Source organism: Furipterus horrens, unplaced genomic scaffold (assembly GCF_987537825.1).
Source record: "Furipterus horrens unplaced genomic scaffold, mFurHor1.1.pri manual_scaffold_17, whole genome shotgun sequence".
NCBI lineage: Eukaryota > Metazoa > Chordata > Mammalia > Chiroptera > Furipteridae > Furipterus > Furipterus horrens.
Window position 1 is genome coordinate 11,038,553 of NW_028327187.1, and position 13,285 is coordinate 11,051,837.

The 13,285-nt window shown below is 37.3% G+C and overlaps 1 protein-coding gene and 1 pseudogene across 1 annotated transcript in view; one reads left to right on the forward strand and one right to left on the reverse strand.

Moving 5' to 3' along the window:
• The window catches only part of TEX11 (testis expressed 11), a 118,589-nt gene that overhangs the window by 42,969 nt on the left and 62,335 nt on the right, over positions 1-13,285 (reverse strand). Inside the window, exons 15-16 of the mRNA XM_090264013.1 lie at positions 10,107-10,192; positions 6,656-6,793 (exon numbers count right to left, since the gene is read on the reverse strand). Coding sequence (XP_090120139.1) covers positions 6,656-6,793; positions 10,107-10,192 — 224 coding nt within the window. The remainder of the gene's footprint in view (positions 1-6,655; positions 6,794-10,106; positions 10,193-13,285) is intronic.
• Positions 11,460-13,105, forward strand: LOC149990491 (elongation factor 1-alpha 1 pseudogene; annotated as a pseudogene).

Genomic DNA, 13,285 nt, shown 5'->3' on the forward strand with positions numbered 1-13,285 from the left:
ACCTATTAGGATGGCTATTACAAACAAACAAACAAACAAACAAACCAGAAAATAACAGGTTGATTAGTTGCCTTCTGTACGCACCCTGACCAGGGATCAAACCCGCAACCTTTTGGTGTATGGGACGACACTCCAATCAATTGAGCCACACAGCCAGGGCTCGACTGTATACTTTTATTACTTTCTAATTATTTCATACATGTAAATCTTGTTTCCACAATAATATTTTAAGCTTATCTATAGAAAGGATCATGTCTTCTACTTATTCTCTAATATCAGGCACATATTGGGCATTCAATAAATATCTGTTGACTGGAAACTTTTAATTATGGTATGTTTGCAGTCTAGCTGTATCAAGAATGAGCCACAATTGACCTGCATCACATGTTTACTTAAGTGCTAACTTTCTTTTACATCCATACAGGTACATTGGTGGGAAAGGCTATACCTGTCAAAACATCACAAAATCACTTCAAAATCAATGACAAACTGTTGTTTAGTACAAACAGATGCCATAGTGCCACCTAGTGAAAATTACTAGTTTACTTCTGTAGATTACAAGCTCATTTTCGGTCCTGAAATGGAAAGGCATGACTTTTAGAACTTCATATAGTAAACAGAGGCAATATAAAACCAGCACATGAGACATGGTGGTTTTTACCTTATGTCATATAAATATATTCTATAAATAACCTCATCTTGGGGCTGCTGTAAACCTTATTGCCATGCTGTGTTTTGAAATTGTGCTTTATTTTTATCAATCTACAGTAGTACTAATGACACCCATGTGCATAAACTACAGTTGCATGCTGAGGATGGGATTCAGGTACTGGGTTAAAGCATGTGCAATTGTGGCGCTTTTCTGTGGCACCCTGGAGGCAGTTAGCTCCTTCAGAAAGAAGCCGAACACCTCTTTCCCGGCCACTGGCTGCCAGAAACTCATTGAAGTGGATAACAAATGAGAACTTTGTACCTTTTATGAGCCACAGAAGTTGTTGCTGACGCTCTGCGTGACAAATGGAAGGGTTATGTGGTTCAATGAGTGGTGGGAATGACAAACAAGGTTTCCCTATGAAGCAGGGTGTCTTGACCCATAGCCGTGTTCACCGGCTACTTAGTAAGGGGCATTCCTGTTATAGACCAAGGAGGAGTAGAGAGAGAAAGCTCCAATTTGCTTGGGGTTGCATTGTGGATACCAATCTGAGTGTTCTCAACTTGGTCATTGTGAAAAAAATGAGGAGAAAGATATTTCTGGTCTCATAGATACTACTACGCCTCATTGCCTGGTCCCCAGTTGGGGGGACACGAGAGGCAACCAAACATTGATGTTTCTATCCCTCTTTCTCCTTCCCTTCCCCTCTCTAAAAATAAATAAATAAAATTTTTAAATAAAATAAAAGAAAAAGTTCAGGAATAGATTGCCAAGAGGCATAGGCTGTTCCCTCTGAGAGCTTTTACCTCTAAATCTGAGTCCACTCAAATATGAGATTTTCTAAGCAACAAATAAGATCAGACATAAAAAATACTCAAGTGTGCATTATCATTAACTTACAGACTATTTCCAAAACAATCCACTAACCACCTGTTAACCAAAATCCGGGTTTTATTCTGATTTATAGCAGTGATTTTCAACCCTTCTCATCTTATGGCACACATGGACTAATTACTAAAATTCTGCGGCACACCAAAAAATTTGTTTTGCTGATCTGACAAAAAATAGATATAAATTTGATTCACTCACACCAGACAGCTATTGTTGTATTGGCTGTTATCATTTTTTAATTTGACAATCCAAGGGAAAAGATATCAGTGCCTCTGACTAAGCAGTCATGTATTGCATGTTTTAAAAATTATTGCGGCACACCAGCATGCCTCAGCACACCGGTTGAAAATTGCTGATTTACAACAAAATCCCTTTATATCAAGTTGTAATAAATTGTTTCTATACTTAGAGCCCAAGTCCATTTCCCCCATCCTAAGTCTTTCCATTTAGGCCAATGACTTACACAAACCAAGCACCTAAAAATCCTCAAAAATAAAATAAGATTAGGGTACTGACTTAAGGTACCCTAAGGCAGACTTGATGTCTATAAAACTATATAGTTTAATATTGTCTTATATAAAGTACTGGAGATACTCAATGGATAATAGCAATTAAAATTCACATTTATACAACTTAGAAAAAAACAAAGAAATTACCTATATTTAATACATTGTTATCTCAAAACGATGTTACTAAATGTATGAGCTAATGAATCTATAACATAATCTGCTAGGAATTCAGAATATATTCTCCAAATCCTTTGACATGCACAAATTAACTTGTGACCTATGATTCACTATTTCATTTTAAAACAAGATAAAATAAAATGTGTTTCCCCTTTCTCAAAAGAGAAAGGAACTAAGCTAAAAGGATAATGGGGCAATTTTTAAATAATATAATCTCACTCAGTTCTGACAATCAAGGGCACTCACAGATCTTGATCACTTTCAATTGCCAATTATCCACAGTAGCACGAACAGAAATAGCATGGACAAATGGAATTCTTTTATCAGAGGAAGTAGACCGACCGACAGGTATTTATTGAGCACCTGTGACTATTTATTAATGTAGTGAATGCTTACCATCAAGAAAAATAAAGATATAGGCCCTGTCCTCAAGAAGATGGAACTCTAATAGGGGGTTAAAACCAGTAACCAAAATAGAGAAGGAGTAGTCAAAGCAACAGGAATAAGAGAAGATGTCAGAGAAGCCCAAGAGGAAGTCTCCAGATGGAAGAAGCAGTTGACAGTGTTGCACTGTTTTGTGCAAGGAAGACTGAGAAAAGAGCATGGAATTGATCATTACAAGGTCACTGGTGATCTTCCTAAGAGCAAGTTATAGAATCATGGATGCAAAAATCTTCAAGAGGGGAGCTGGTAGTGAGGCCAAAAGCTCACAGTCATCCTTGCGTCTTCTTTTTCTCCTATCCTACATCTGGTTATGTCAGAGAATTCTGTCAACTTTACTTTTTTAATCTCTCTAGAATCTGACCATTTCTCACCATCCACACTTTTTCCACCCTGGTCCATGACACCATCGTCTCTTGCCCAGATTATTTCAATGGCTTCCTAACCGGTCTCCCTGCTTCCACACTTTGCACCCACCCCAATCTATTCAACACAGTGGCCAGAGTGAACTTACTGAAACACAGGCCAGATCATGTCACCCCTCTGCCCAAACCTCCCAATGGCTCCCCATCTCACTGCCAGTTAATAACACTGCTTCCCTGATCACATCTCCAACTTTCCCTAATATTCCCACACTAGTATCTTCGCTGTTCTCAGTACAGTCTTATCTTTGCACTGACTATTCCCTGTCTGAAATGCTCTTTTCTTTTTAGGTATTCATATGGCCATATCCCTCATTTCCTTAGGTCTCGACTAAAAAAACAACAACACCTTCTTACTAAGTTCTTCCCAGGCCACCCTATCTAAAATTTCCACCCTTCAGTCCTCCTCTAAAACATTTAATTACACCTTTTCCTGCTTAGTTTTCTCCTTTGGGCCCCATCCACCCCACTGTCTATTTCTGCACAGTTCACAAGCTAAGAAAGGTTTTCCATTTTTGAGACATTGAAAAAAATCAAAAGAAAAATAGTATTTTATGACACTTGAAAATTATACAAAATTTATATTTTAGTGTTTCCTAAAGTTTTATTAAAACACAGCCATCCCAATTTGGTTACATATGGTCTATGGCTATGGCACAATAGCTCCAACAGAGACTCTATGACCTAGAAAACCTAAAATATTTACTATAAGATTCTTTATACAGAAAATTTGCTGGCTTCTATAATATAGTATAAACCAATGGGTGTAGGAGTTTCGTCTATTTTGTTTATTACTAAGCCCCAATGCCTAGGACAGTGCTTAACACGTGGTAGATGGTCAATAAATATTTTTTAAATGAATGATTACTGAAAAAATACAGGTAGTAATTTTAGGTTAGAAAGTTTGGTGATAAAAGAAAGGACAAAAAAGAACTATAATTTGAAAACCATGACAGGGTTGAGGAAGACCTCAAAAAAATTGTAGTGATGGGGGAAAACAAAGAAAGTTTGAAGAACTAGGGTTGAGATTTGTAGAGAAGATCCCCAGAAAAAGTTACTTCTTTCTCAGAGATTTTCTGGGAGAATAAAAAGTAAAGAGGAGAAAAGCTGAAGTTCATGTCAATGGCTACAAGCTCAGAAAATTTCAAGAGGTTTTCTGGTAAAAGGAAGGTTAAGGCATGGGGGCTTAAGGACAAAAATGTTTTGGAATCACCTTTGTGACAAATATAATAGTCAGTAGGAATTAGTTTTATTGACTGCCTAGATTAAAAACCATGGAATTTTAGCATATCCAATAAACATGGTTGCATAAATTTTCTGAGCAATATTAAGTAGCTCAAGGGAAAAAGTGATGAAACAGCAGACAATGAAAACTAACAAGGCTAGGTGGGAACAGTAAAATATGATGAGTTGTGTGATTTTTTTTTTTTTACTTCTCTATCTGCCCTAATACATAGGAGAGCATTCTTTACATATGGAGGGTATCAAATCAATGTCAGCTAAGTTCAAGAAAGGAAGAATGAAGTGGAGAACACACTAACAGTAATCAACAAGAGTACCTTGAACATATTCAAAATAATCTTTGGCTTCAACATCAATCTGCCTTATATGACATAATCATATAGCAAATACGTACTACTAGGACCTGCCTCATTTCCTGTTCTCCTCTTCTTTCCCTCCTCACTATTAGCAGCATCTGAACTCCCAATTATAGGCTCAGGCCTATACTAAGCTCTAGGACCAAATTTGACGTTAGTTAAAGGAGATTTAAGAAGCACTGCTTTAAGGCTTAGAACACTTTATCTAGTTCTTCTGGTAATTCCTCCCAGTCTGGCTCCCTACGCCTGAGCTCCATTCTTAAAAACAGCCTCCTATTCTAGTCCAAATCTCTATGATTGAAGACCTGTTCCCTGCTGATATGCTTATGTGATGCCAACTATCTGTGTTTCTAACTTATGAAATACTTCTAGTACTTAGGTTTCCTTATCTGTGCATTAGGATAACCTGATGCCAACTGCCTGGCTGAGTTGAAGGCAACTATGTCTTGTTCATCTCTGTAAACTCAAAGACAATCACAGTGCCTCATACTGTGTTCTTTCTATCTTGACCATCTAATTAGATATCCTTCTTTGGCCTGCGGAAGATGCATCCATCCCCGCAATTGGCATTTCTAGCTCCAGGTCCAGGTCCTTCCCAATCTGCCAGGCCAACATAAACCATGGAAATTACAAAGCTTTCAGTAAGTAGTAGGCAACTATCTTTCTGAAATAGTGAATGATATCTTGTGCAGACACAATGAATTAGGTATCAAAAGCTATATAATAATCTTCTTTTCAGGTCTTTAAGTAAATAGTTTGTCAACTGTCTTTATGAAACAGTTAAATGCTAGGCTGTGCACAACTATGATGAGTTAAGTTAAATTTCTACTTCTCTTCCAGGACTATAAATTTATAACATATAAACTAAATAGTATATATTCTTTTGAAAGAAAATCTGAAGTATTTAGTCAGATAAACAACCCTTCAAAGTAAACAAATCTTCAAAGAAAATGTTTGAAATTACAACCCTTAATCACATATTTTCTCCTAAACTTGTCATTAAACTTGAAAAGCAGCAAAAACTGTCCTATTTTATCTGGGTCCACATTTATCCTTCTAAGTTGTCCTTCCGTTTCTTTGTCTTCTCATGAGCCAATACTACACCCCCCATATGTGCATACTATGTAATACCACAAGGAAGAAATGTCCCAGTTGTTTTGGGAAGTATGACTGGTTCTATCCTTAAATAAGTTTTTATCTTTTACATTTTAGAGGTTTGTCCTGATAAAAAAATCAATTTCTGAACATTTTCTAAGGTGGATGGAAAGACAAGAGATAACCCAGAAAGTAAAAGAATGACCATTCCATCCAAATATTTGTTCTCACTGAATCCTCGTCAAAAAAACATATACCTTAAAATTTAGTATGCTTCAGAGGAAAGTACTGCAGATGGTTAGCAGATAACTTTGTTCAGGAGTTCCAAGGATATACTTTTCAGAACAGGGTGCAAAAAGTAAAAAGTAATAGAATGAATGGTCTTCCAAATTCTATCTCCTTTGGGGAATTCCAGTAATTAATGTGTGTGCAAATCAGGAAAATATCAGTTTGACTTTGTCCTGAATGAAGGAACTCTCAGGTATCCTGAGCTACAGCAAAGAAGTCACACTACTGCATCTATCTTTCTGCCACTGAGCATGACAATATTTTCTGCCTTTAAAAACAGATGATCATTTGATTCCACATATAAGTGAAAGCATATGGTACTTGTCTTTCCCTGACTGGCTTATTTCCCTTAGCATAATGCTCTCCAAACAAAGTGGAGACAGACTCATGGATATAGAAAACAGACTAGCAGCTGTCAGAGGAGAGGGGATTCCGGGCTGGGTGAGAAGGGTAAAGGGACTAAGCAAAAATATATAATAATAATAAATATAAGAATATAGCCTAACTTCTGGAAAACACATAGACATTTAACTCACTCTTGCAAAAACAAAACAAAAAACAAAAACAGATGAATCAAAAGACCTTTTCAATTTCTTTCAAATACAGGTAGCAGGAAGCCATGTTCCTCTTCAGCTTCGGAAATTCCCCATCTATTTCTTCCAAGTCATACAATCTCAGAGAATAGCAGTACCAGATTAGGGCATCCCTATAATCTTTAACCTAAAGTTAAAAAGAAATAACAAAATCACACAGATATCTCTCCATTTGAATCTAATATTTCCAAATCACCTCTAGAAACAAACAGAAAAACGGTATTCGTTTCTTTCTTTTAATGGAAGACCCTAAGAAACGTCTATCATTTATTTTTAATTTTTTTCATTTATTTTTTATTTTTATTGTTGAGACTGTTACAGATGTCCCCATTCCCCTTGCTTTTTCCACCTCCACCTAGCCCCCAGCCCCTACCCCCTTCCCTCTGGCCATCACCGCACTGGTGCCAGTATCTATGAGTTATGCATTTATGTTCTTTGGCTAATCCATTCCACCTTCTTTCCCATGTCTCTGTTTCTATTTTGTTCCTCAGTTTATTTTGTTCATTAGATTCCACATGTAAATGAGATCATATGGTACTTGTCTTTCTCTGACTGGTGTTTTCTTTTTTTAGGCAACCAAAACGCAACATCTCCTGTAGCTGAGTTCTAAGTGCATTTAATTATCAGTCTTAATAATCAGTATAAGATACAGATAAAAGTGCCAATCTATATTCTCTTATTCCTTAGCATTAGAAATCTCACAGAAACCATCAACAAAATTAAAAGACAGTCTATGGAATGGGAGAAAATATTTGCAAACCACATATTCAATAGGGGGTTAATATACAAAATATACAAGGAACTCCTACCGCACAATAACAAAAAATTTTTTAGTGGGCACAAGATACGAATAGCTGTTCTTCCAAAGACAACATACAAATGGCCAACAGGTACATGAAAAGGTGCTCAACATCAAAAATAAGCAAAGATTAAGAATAATATAGGAAAGGGTGAAGCCAAAGAACTTATATGCATGACCCATGGACCCTAAGGGGGATGGGATTGCTGGAGGAAAGGGGGGTACTGGGTGGAGGGGAGCAAAGGGGAAAAATTGGGACTACTGTAACAACCAATAAAATATACTTTAAAAAAAATCAAAGAAATGTAAATCAAAACCACAATAAGATATCACCTCATATCTGCTAGAATGGCTATCATCAAGAAGATAAAAGATCAATGCTAGAGAGGATGTAGAGAAAAGGGAAACTTTATATGCTCTTGGTGGAATGTAAACTGGTATGGCCACTTATGGAAAACAGTATGGAGGTTTCTCAAAAAATTAAAGATAGAACTTCCATGTGATCCAGCAATCCCACTTCTGGCCAAGTGCTGGAAACAGCCTAAGTGTCCACCAGTAGATAAGTGGATCAAGAACTGTGGCATAAATTAACAAACAACAAGTGTTGGTGAGGATGTGGAGAAACGGGAACCCTACTGCACTGTTGGTGGGAATGCAGACTGGTGCAGCCACTATGGAAAACAGTATGGAATTTCCTCAAAAAACTAAAAATGGAACTGCCTTTTGAACCAGCGATTCCACTGCTAGGATTATACCCCAAAAATCCTAAAACCCTAATTCAGAAGAACCTATGCACCCCTATGTTCATAGCAGCACTGTTTACAATAGCCAAGTGCTGGAAACAGCCTAAGTGCCCATCTGTAGGTGAATGGATCAAAAAACTGTGGTACATTTACACAATGGAATACTATGCAGCAGAGAGAGAGAAGGAACTCCTGCCATTTGCGACAACATGGATGGAACTAGAGAGAATTATGCTTAGTGAAATAAGCCAGGCAAAGAAAGAAAAATACCATATGATATCACCTAATACAGGAGACTAATGAACAACACAAACAAATGAACTAAATAGGACAAGGAGCAGGATAAAAGTCAGTAGGGGGGAGGGAGAGAAGGGGGATAAGGAAGGGAAGGGTTTAGTCAAGGAACGTGTATAAATGAGTCATGGACATGGACAATGGGGGAGGCATATGATTGTGGGAGAAGGAGTGGGCTGGGGGGGAGCAATGGGGGAAAATGGGACAAATGTAATTGAAAAAAAAAACTGTGGCATATTTATACAATGGAATACTACGCAGCAGAAAGAAAGAACTCCTACCTTTTGTGACAGCATGGGTGGAACTGGAGAATGTAATGTTAAGTGAAATCAGCCAGTTGGTGAAAGACAGATACCATACAACCTTACCTATAACAGGAATCTAATGAATAAACTAAGGAACAAAATAGAGCCACAGGCAAGAAAACATGGATCGGACTGAAAGTGAGATGATTATATTATTTTTCTCCTTTATTCTATTAGATGTGGTGTGTCATATTTACTGATTTGCAGAGGTTGTACCATCCTTGCATTCCAGGGTAAATCCCACCTAATTGTTATGAATGTTGCTTTTAATGTGCGGCTGAATTCAGTTTGCTAGTATTTTGTTGAGGATGTTTGTATCTATGTTCACTAAAAATACTGGCCTGCAGTGATCTTTTCTTGTAGTGTCCTGTCTGGCTTTAATGTCAGTTCACTGCTGGCCTCGTAAAACAAGTTTGGAACTGTACTGAACAATGAAGCACTTTCTCTTGCAGGGCAGCGTCGTGACTTATATAAGTTCTAGGAAGTGAGATGAGTCCCGAAACAATTTTTTTCTCATTAAAATACAATGAGTACAGGGTTTGATGAGCTCTGAAGCTGACTAGTACTGAGATATGACTGTATTTCCTACCTTCTTTGGGATTAGTTTGTCCGTTTTTCTAGTTCATTGAGGTGTAAAGTCGAGTTATTTTTTCCTTCATTTAGCTATTTATCACTTTAGACTTCCTTTTCACAATTATATGTGCTGCATCCCATAAGTTTTGGTATGCTGTGTAATGTCAGGTATCCATCATTATAATATCATTCAAAGTATTTTCACTACCCTAAAAATATTCTGTGCTTCACACCACAACTTTTCAAGAGAATAAAACCCCTTTGGAGTTTCTCATTCCTCATGTTAAAATAACTTTCCCATAGCTTAATACCCGTGATGTCATTTCCCTGCATTGTAAGCTCTCAATGGGGATGAATCATGTCTTTGTATTTTAAAACAAACTCTTGTCTATAAAGTACAGTATAGGAAACAGAGTAGCCAAAGAATTTATAAGCATGACCCAGGGACATGAACAAAGGTATGGGGATTGCCTGAGGGAATGAGGGGTACTGGGTGGAGGGGGACAGAAGGGGAAAAACTAGGACAACTATAATAGCATAATCAATAAAATATAATTTATAAAAAATAAAATATATTCTTGTCCAATGTCCATTAACACTTTACATTATGAATATTTAATAAGTAATTATTAAAGTATTAGATGCTCTACGATTTTTATTGTCTACACACTGCTTTACTTGGAGTTGAGAAAGAATATAAAGAATAAAAAGACATTATTCCCAAACCTCAAAACTTTTGGAAGCTCTTTTCCACAGAATGTTGTGTAAATAGGCTAGTAATTCTCCTCTCAGTTTTCTTCCTAATTGTTGACCTGGAAAAAAACAAACAAACCTCAAGATATAGAAAAAAAAAATCAAGATCTATCACATTAAATAAAAGAGCTAACTATATTCAGAACCTATAATCTTTAAGTAATGGCTACAAACACAATCACATTCAGACAGCTTTTCATAAATTTTAGGTTTACCAGCAAAATTGATTATACAATATAGTCAGAGTTTGGTAGAATCACAGTAATTCACCCATCAATCTGTGATAGTTTTCCAGCCTAGTCTCTCTTTAATATATTTCCATGTTCCAAATTTGATCATCATTCGGTACCTTAATGTTATTGTGAATGAACAGGCTGCAGTGCTAGAAATCATTAGTAAGAAATGTTTATTATGTACTAACCAGATCAGATCAAGTTAACAAGAAAGGGCAATAATACCTTAAAGACTTTGTAAAATACTTTAAGACAATCTTTACACATAAACTTTATTACTTTAAATTGTAACCTGTGTCTGATTGTTTCTGGTCTAGACATTTACAGAGTTCAAATATATTAGCACACATTGAGGAAAAGTTTAAAACAGTAATATAATCCTATACCCACGTCTCTTTTATCCCTTTGGCACTATCAATTTCCACAAAGTCTTGATTAGAACACTGAAGAGTTTCCGACTCTCAAGCCTAGTCCGCAGATGTAGTTTGTTCCATGATTTAGTTAAAAATACCCACATGAAAGTAAAAAGCTACTTAATGTATCTACTTAAAATGTTTTAATATTTTGAGAGTAAAAGTGTATAATCAGACATCACAATGAAACTAAGATTTCCTAACTATAATCTTAGGAAAGTAGTTATTCTGGATAACCAAGTTTCCTAGTTGACTATTTACCTTCATTAAACATAGAACATTTTTATTTTTAAAAAGTCTAAATCATTTCATTATGTTAATTTTTCTAAAATTACGTTTTACAAATTGTTTTTCTAAACATACTTTCTAGTTTTCTGAAGCACATTTTAACCTCTGACCATTCAAAGTCAACATTAACAAGTACAGTATTTTATTGTACTATTAATATATCACAGTGATGCCTTTGGTAATTATTATAGAGTACAGATCATTATGTTTTTATATATATATATATATATTTTTTTTTATTGTTTGAGACTTTTAAATAAAATTTGTGAAGGTTTTCTTCTTACTTTGTTGTCAGGTTAGCTATATATTTCCCTATATGCCCTTTCACTTTTTAATATGCTACCATTAAAATGTTAAGGGTTGACTTTTTTTTTTTCACAACAGGTTTGCCGCCAGAACACAGGTGTCGCAAAAACCACCACTACTAAATCAAAGCCAAAATGGGAAAGGAAAAGACTCACATCAACATTGTGGTCATTGGACACGTAGATTCCGGCAAGTCTACCACTACTGGCCATCTGATCTACAAATGTGGTGGGATCGACAAAAGAACCATTGAAAAATTTGAGAAGGAGGCCACTGAGATGGGCAAGGGCTCCTTCAAGTATGCCTGGGTCTTGGATAAACTTAAAGCTGAACGTGAGCGTGGTATCACCATTGACATCTCCCTGTGGAAATTTGAGACCAGCAAGTATTATGTGACCATCATCGATGCCCCAGGACACAGAGACTTTATCAAAAACATGATTACAGGCACATCTCAGGCTGACTGTGCTGTCCTGACTGTTGCTGCTGGTGTTGGTGAATTTGCAGCAGGCATCTCCAAGAATGGGCAGACCCGTGAGCATGCCCTTCTGGCTTACACACTGGGTGTGAAACAGCTAATTGTTGGTGTTAACAAAATGGATTCCACTGAGCCACCCTACAGCCAGAAGAGATACGAGGAAATTGTTAAAGAAGTCAGCACCTACATTAAGAAAATTGGCTACAACCCTGACACAGTAGCATTCGTGCCAATTTCTGGTTGGAATGGCGACAACATGCTGGAGCCAAGTGCTAACATGCCTTGGTTCAAGGGATGGAAAGTCACCCGTAAAGATGGAAACGCCAGTGGAACCACACTGCTTGAAGCTCTGGATTGCATCCTGCCACCAACTCATCCAACTGACAAGCCTCTGCGTCTGCCCCTCCAGGATGTCTATAAAATTGGTGGTATTGGTACTGTCCCTGTGGGTCGAGTGGAGACTGGTGTTCTCAAACCCGGCATGGTGGTCACCTTTGCTCCAGTCAATGTTACAACTGAAGTAAAGTCTGCTGAAATGCACCATGAAGCTTTGAGTGAAGCTCTTCCTGGGGACAATGTGGGCTTCAATGTCGAGAACGTGTCTGTCAAAGATGTTCGTCGTGGCAATGTGGCTGGTGATAGCAAAAATGACCCGCCAATGGAAGCAGCTGGCTTCACAGCTCAGGTGATTATCCTGAACCATCCAGGCCAAATCAGTGCTGGATATGCTCCTGTTCTGGATTGTCACACAGCCCATATTGCTTGCAAATTTGCTGAGCTGAAGGAGAAGATTGATCGTTGTTCTGGGAAAAAGCTGGAAGATGGCCCAAAGTTTTTGAAATCTGGTGATGCTGCCATCATTGATATGGTTCCTGGCAAGCCCATGTGTGTTGAGAGCTTCTCTGACTATCCTCCTCTGGGCCGCTTTGCTGTTCGTGACATGAGACAGACAGTTGCTGTGGGTGTCATCAAAGCAGTGGACAAGAAGGCAGCTGGAGCTGGCAAAGTCACTAAGTCTGCCCAGAAAGCTCAGAAGGCTAAATGAATATTATCCCCAACACCTGCCACCCCAGTCTTAATCAGTGGTGGAAGAACGGTCTCAGAACTGTTTGTCTCAATTGGCCATTTAAGTTTAATAGTAAAGGACTGGTTAATGATTACAATGCATCGTAAAACCTTCAGAAGGAAAGGAGAATTTTGTGGACCATTTGGTTTTTTTTGTGTGTGTGGCAGTTAAGTTATTAGTTTTTAAAATCAGTACTTTTTAATGGAAACAACTTGACCAAAATCTGTCACAGAATTTTTGAGACCCATTAAAACAAAGTTTAATGAGAAAAAAAAAAATGTTAAGGGTTGAAAAAAAACAGATGACCAAGCTTATTAAAATTGTGCCTAAAAACAACTAGATTCTTAGCAAGGGTCTGAAGGGAGGGT